Source organism: Vulpes vulpes, chromosome 12 (assembly GCF_048418805.1).
Source record: "Vulpes vulpes isolate BD-2025 chromosome 12, VulVul3, whole genome shotgun sequence".
Lineage (NCBI taxonomy): Eukaryota > Metazoa > Chordata > Mammalia > Carnivora > Canidae > Vulpes > Vulpes vulpes.
This window is the reverse complement of record NC_132791.1, coordinates 71,865,451-71,872,340: the sequence shown is the minus strand read 5'-3', so window position 1 is coordinate 71,872,340 and position 6,890 is coordinate 71,865,451. Positions and strand designations below refer to the sequence as shown.

The 6,890-nt window shown below is 40.3% G+C and overlaps 1 protein-coding gene across 2 annotated transcripts in view; it reads right to left on the bottom strand.

The window, feature by feature from the left end:
- Positions 1-242: 242 nt before the first annotated feature.
- Positions 243-6,890, bottom strand: part of CANX (calnexin) — a 33,338-nt gene continuing 26,690 nt past the window's right edge. For both annotated transcript variants that reach the window (XM_026015428.2, XM_072731858.1), the window contains exons 11-15: positions 6,476-6,691; positions 5,662-5,781; positions 4,709-4,835; positions 4,446-4,525; positions 243-2,611 (exon numbers count right to left, since the gene is read on the bottom strand). In XM_026015428.2, the coding sequence (XP_025871213.1) occupies positions 2,558-2,611; positions 4,446-4,525; positions 4,709-4,835; positions 5,662-5,781; positions 6,476-6,691 (597 nt within the window). In that variant the 3' untranslated portion in view covers positions 243-2,557. The remainder of the gene's footprint in view (positions 2,612-4,445; positions 4,526-4,708; positions 4,836-5,661; positions 5,782-6,475; positions 6,692-6,890) is intronic.

Genomic DNA, 6,890 nt, shown 5'->3' with positions numbered 1-6,890 from the left:
CTCCCCCACCCTGCTTTCTGAGCTGCTATCCCTATTTAACCATAGAAACTACTGACCCCCAATTCAGCAGCAAAAAGAAGGCAAAAATCTACACTGAATTGACTGGATCGAATCCACATGGTGACATTAAGTAATTACTCAACCGTCCGCATTTTCTGCAATAAAACACCTGAACTGAAAATTACCAAAAAAAGAAAAAAAAAAAAAAAGAAAATTACCATGAAGAACGTCAGTCAAAAGCAGACACTTAACATAGGGCTTTAATATAATAACATTTGGTGATGTGACAATCTGAGAAAAATGGAGAGTATTTTGTGGATAAGAGGAACTGAGGAACACAATCTGATGGAGTGGGCATTTTACAACACTGTGACAGACACCCAGCACGTCAAACTATAATGTAAGTGCATTTTAAGAGCTAAACACTGCTGGTCATTCATTAATGTATCAGACATTTAATCGGAAGGGCTGCACCTTTGACATGGTGAAAAAGAGAACCAAGGAAAGACTTTTGTTTCTTTCTTTCTTTGGTGACGAACTGCTAAATAATTCTGGAAAGGCAAATGAACACTAATTTATACTCGTCATTCCACAGCTCAACTGAAGAAACTGTTAGATAAGACACGAGATGGAACATCAATGGACAGTGAAGAAGGCAGGTTTCTGGAAATATAATAATCCCACACATTTGCATCAAGGAGAAACCTGCAGACATATTTTTAGGTCTTGCTAAGTAACTGTTTATTTGCACTCAATACATTTGGGAAAGTCTGCTACATAGCTAAGGTCACTGTGACCACAGAACAACAGATGAAAAGAATAAAGCACTGAACAGCAAGAAAAATTCATCCCACCTTCATAAGAATTTCAGTGAACCAGTAAAAAATTGAAGATAAACAAAATAAACAGATACAGCCTTCATCTTTTATGAATATACTTCCTCCCCAAATCTCCCCAATATAAACACTTTGGAGTGTTTATATATTCAGTGCAAGAAACAGTATCATCGGTACATCTGAAACGCCTCTGAAGAAAGAATAAAGCTAAAACAATTCTGAATACATTTCAGCGTGGTGTAATAATGATATTACACTATAGTGATGGGGGGAGAGGCTCCGATAGCACCCATCTGCATTCCACATGAAAAAAAAAAAACTAAGATCACATCTTAAAAGAATTCTACAAGCCACATACCCCCCCCAAATTTTTTTAACAGGACTGCTTTATCATGTAATTTAAGACACAAATGTTACATGAACTGCAAATGAAGACTTAAAAAGTTTAGCAGCTAAAAAAAAAATTTTTTTCAGAATTCATGCTGTTATGCCACTCCTCCCATAAATACTTTAAGCCTGTGTTCAATTACAGATTCTGAATTGGCTCACCTCTGGCTGAGACTTTTCAAGTCTTGACACAGAGCAAGAGAAATGGATAAAAATGAAAGACAGTATCCTATCCTGTACTTTGACCCTGGAAAGGTGTGGGTCTGCTTAAAGAAGGAAGAAACATACACTTAATCACAATAAAGCTTAACACTATGCGGAGCTTATAATCATTTTCAGTGACGGACTGCAAGCTGCGCTGTGAAGAAAATGCATAGCAGAGGAGAAAGCTGGGGATCTGGGACAACTGGGAAGGAGACAGTGTCAACACAGTGGAGGAAGTGATGAAAACATCTTGCATCTGCTTGGGAGCTCCCATGCCCTGGGAGCATTCCTCAAACAGCCACCTGCTCCAGAAGGCTGGAGCCCAGACACTCCCAGTTGTGGAAGCATGACTGCCCGAATGCCACATCATACCACCTCCTCAACGGACTGCAGAGCCGTCTGGGAACAGAGCTGCTACCAAGGGCAACAGAACACACGCACTGTATGGTCTAACCAACACCAAGAGGAAAAGTTTCTTCTTTCTGTATGTCTATTTTTAATACAACTGAAACAGAACCTTTTATAATTTGGGCTTCCATCCAGTCCATCTCCTCAGTTTTCTTTGGAGGAACTGGGTGATGGAAGCAAGCAAAACAAGATTATAACCACAAACAACTGCACTTTAAACAATGATTATCAATTTTAAGGGACAGAGAACACTTGAATGTTTCATAATACCAAACTTAAAAATTTGGTTATAGAAACTGCAATTCATCCCCCAAACATTTCTAAAGGTTGGTGTTATTTCTGCATGGACAGGTTAATATATTAAATTAAGCCAAGATTTTAAAGACTGGCAAAGTTCTATCACTCTATTTTAAAAAACAAAGATGTTTAAAAACAAAACAAAACAAAAAATACAAGTTAGTTGCTTCATATTACATTTCACAACTATTAATGTTATATGCCTTCTTTCTACAGAAACAGGGTCCTTTATTTCACAACAGCAATTATTTACTGCTTAGATGTTTAAAATTACATGGGCTAGTGTTCGACTGGAACCTGTTGATGGTGATGTCTGGAGGTTTTCTGAGTTCAACCTAAGGTGTGCCAGGTCCTCTCCCAGGACCGTGCTTGCAGGGGAAGGGGAGGAGGGGGAGGAAATCACAGATTAAGTTCTTAAAATTGTTTCACTCTCTTCGTGGCTTTCTGTTTCTTGGTGATCTGTTCAAAATTTCATCCTCCTGTTGGTTGAAAAAATAAGAAATTCACTATAATTAGCATGCTTTAAACACGTAAAACTTCAACAAGTTTTCAAGATCAGCCAGGCTGAGGGTGAGCCATCTAAGGAAAAAAAAGAGAACAAAAATAATTAGAAGAAAATGCACCAAAAATAACGGTTGTCTTGGAGGTGGTAGGGTTATGTGTGCTCTAATTTAGTCTCTATTGTTTTCTGTAAACATGCACTTTCCTCAATCTAACCCAAAAATGTTTTCTTTAAAAAGGACCAGATGCTCAATCCTGAATAACCTAACCTACTGGCCTGTGGGCACATTAGCCTCGTTTTGAGACTGAGAAAGCTAGGATCTAAGGGGATGGAAGACTATCCCAGCTAAGTCCCACATAACACTCAAGACTACAAGCCCACAGCTCCTCCTACTCAATGTAGCAACTTCTTATTTTGTGAGAAAGACTGAGGAATATAATATTTATGCATGACACTGGCCCCTACCTGAAAGAAGTACATCTAGCTGAAACTCTACATTGTAGCTGAGGCTGAATATAGCCAAATATAAACAACCATTGACCTTTATCAATGCTGGGGCAGCTGTAGAAGCTGGAATGGCAATTGGGTAGGGTTTTCCAGGGAAGAGCAGACCGAAACAAAGTAGTGCTTGGAAAAGGACTTCAAGAAAGGTGTAGATTATTCTCTTTCCCTCACAGTCCTATGGATCTAGAAGTCCAATGAGTTCTCATCCTCTCCTCTCCTATCACTCTGCTCCGAGCCACCATATCTTGCCTGCATTATCACAGCAGCCTCCTAACAAGTCTCGTTGATTCTCCCTGGTCTGCAGAAAACACAGCAGCCAGTGTAATCAGATCCTGTCACTCCTGTGCCCCAAAGCCTGCAATGGCTGCCCATTTCATGAGGAGGAGAAGCCAAGCCCACACCATGGCCTCAGAGACCCCCCCCCTAATCTGGAGCCTTCCTCGACCTCCTTTTCTCCATCCCCTTCTCTACTGGCCAGACTGGTCTTCTAGACTACTACTTCAGACCCCTGTCCTGGCCATTCTCAGTGCCAGGATTATTCCTCTTATGGACATCTCCATGGCAAAGTCCTTTTCTCTCTTCAACAAGGCCCACCATCTCAAACGTTGCAACCCATCTCACCTCCCATACTTCCAGTATCTTTTCCTGTCCTACTTTCATTTTTCAGGACCTATCGCTTCCTAACACACTGATACTCATTTACTACTTCCTTATAACGCTTACTGCTTATTGTCTCTTTCCTCCCCTTGGAATTTACGCTACCCAAAGGAAGGGTATCTTTGTCTTGTTCACTGACAATGTGTGGCACATGATGGGCACTCCATAAATACTAGTTAAATGAATAAATCCATGAGCAACAGGGACAAAAATTTCAGAATACAATGAAATCATTGTTCAAGAAATACTTCTCACCCCACCCCCCCAACCACTAGACCACCAAGGAAGGAAATATATTTTTTCAGGGCACAGCGAGGAGAGAGAGGGGGGGGAGACAGACATGTTGAATAATAACCTGAAGTTACCATCTCCGCAAACATTTGATTGGTTTTTCCCTGAAACCTTCTGCTTATTCCAGAAAACATCTGCAGCACAGAAAAATGCTTCTGAGATTCAAACGTAGTTTAAAATTGTCCAAGGATACGTGTACCTGTATTGCTAAGAATTCCACTTTTACAAAATTAATTCTAGCAGGCTTTTTTTTAACTGCCACGGCCAATGAAAATGACCCTAGGAAAATACGCACCTACTTAAATGCACCTTTGCCTGAGCTGCTTGAGCTAGAAAACATTACTTCCCCTTTCTATTACCTCTGCCTTAGGTTTCCTATCGTCCTCCTCTTGACTGGCAGTGCCGCCATCTTCTTCAGCATCACTTTTTTGCTTCTCTTCTGAGACAGAAATCAAAAGTACAACCAACTGAGCAAAACATTGTACTTGTTTTTGATAATCAGACCATCTGCATTAGAACACACCTCTGAGAGTCTAGGGCAATCTTTATTGTAACTTGCTTCTGAGTCTTAAACACCTCAGGGCCATGGCTTAAAACAGATATTCTGGGGTCTACTTCTTACCAAGTTTTTCTTCGCCCTCCTCCTCCTCATCGCCCTTGTCCTTTTCCTCTTCCTTTTCTTCTTCCTCCTCCTTCACATCTGGCTGAGGAGCGTCTGTCTTCTTATACTCCACAGGACTTGACTGTTTCTGGAATATTCCCCCAAAGTGCAAACATTTTGTTCACATTTTTAGATACTACATTGTAATTACGGAATGCCTACAAGCAAAGTTCTGTACAAGGCCATATACTAGTGTAGATAAATAAAAATGTCAAAACAGGATTTCTGCCCCAAAAGCTTTCTCTTTAGTAAGCATATGTGTGTTTCAAAGGCAGAAGAAACAGTCAGAACAAAGGAGTTAGGCAGGAACATGCAGATATAAACAGCAAGGATGACCGAGGCACAGACACACAGAGAGAATAGTGGTGGGGGAGAAGGCTGAAAAAGGAACTTTGGGAATCATGTTACAAAACATACTGAATGCAAGGTGAACATAATCCTCACTTAATAGGAGAGTACCTAAACAAAATTTTCTTCCCTGGTTTTTGGATTGTATACAACAGAGACTAAATAAGAAAAACAAAAATAAGGCTGGATTATCCCCACATGTATTTTTGTGGGGAGGACAGGGATGCTGAAGGAAGAATGAATAATGAAAAACATCAAAGACCGAATTATAAAGTGCCCCTATGACAGGAGGAAAAGCTGGTTTGGGCCCAGATGGCTGGTTTTGTATCTAAGTTGTTGGGTTTTTTTGCTTTGTTTTCCAGAAAGCTGCTACCAAATATTAGGAAGAGTAATATAGCAGGCTTAAATACTACTAGAAACCGAAGAGCTGTAAATCCTACTCCCATCTGGGCACAATAAATGGCCACTGAGAGCAGTGAATAAGGTTTCAGATGTGGCCCAGTCATTACTAAGAAAATCTCTGGCAATAGATTTTAGTTATACTAATATAACAGAAAAACCCATACCTTTCCAGAGCAGCAGAAGAGGATAACAAGAAACACGGGCAGAGCTACGGTCAAAACGTAGACCACCCAGAGCCACGGGCGCTCCTCAGCTGCCTCAATCATCTGCCCCACTACACCTGGCTGAAAAACAGGACAGGACAGACTTCAGGTCTTTGGTTTTGACACCAAATGTAGTCTGCACTATTCCACTGTTCAATTTCCACATGGCACTGCTCAGGCTCCTCCTTTGTCAAAAAGTTCAAGCCAACATATTCATACAACATAAAAAGGAAGTAAGAGAAAAGTCTCTCTTCCCCCTACCCCCACTCTTCTCATCAAGGTGATTTCCCTTTCACAGATCTGAGAACAGGTTTCTTAATTGCCTGCTAGAGGCCCCCTTAACCTCAGGCCAGTGAATGAAGAATTTCTTGATCTCAGTGTCTCCAGCTCTCTGACTCACAGCTCTTGATATGTGGCCAATTGTGTGAAAACTGCATGTACTGGTAAACTAAGACTCAACATTTAAGAGTACATTAAAATACCCTAAGTGGCAAATTTTGTTAAATATATTTTAGCATGTTATTTAAAAAACAAAACAAAAACAAAAAAAACCCTACATACAACACTAAATAGGGCAGCTAAATCCACTACATTAGACTAATGAAATAATGTCCAAACACCCAGTATTTTGTCTTTAGCAGGCATCTGGTCATGCATCTTATGCCAATATTCTCAAATAAAGGAAAAGATAAATGCTAGGAAGAGAGCCTGCCACAAAAGGAACAATTTGTCACCCGCAATATCAGTCACAAATGCCTAAGAAGTGAGCACGAACCTCGGCAGCCCCATCAGCTGCTTTCTTCAGACCCCATCCATCATTGGCCCAATCATCAACTACTCTTCGATCCCCGCAAACAATAAAGTTGTCAAAAAAAATGTCTGAGGTCATAGACCACAGTTCCAAACCAATAGCGCTAAAAGGAGTCATTTTGAAAGGTTCCATATCTTCAAAGAAATCAGGATTTGGTATCTTCCGGGGTTTCCAGATTCCCTGGAGAAAAAAAAAAATGTATTTCCAAAAATCATTTCAGTTAATGAACAACACAAATGTATGATCAATCTAAGTAAGAATTAAGATGAATCCTGCATGACCAATGAAAGCACATCCTGACTTTGTAAATGTTACTGAGTACTAGGGAGAAAATGATGAAGATGTCTGGACTCCTAACTACTTTCAATTTCTAACCTCA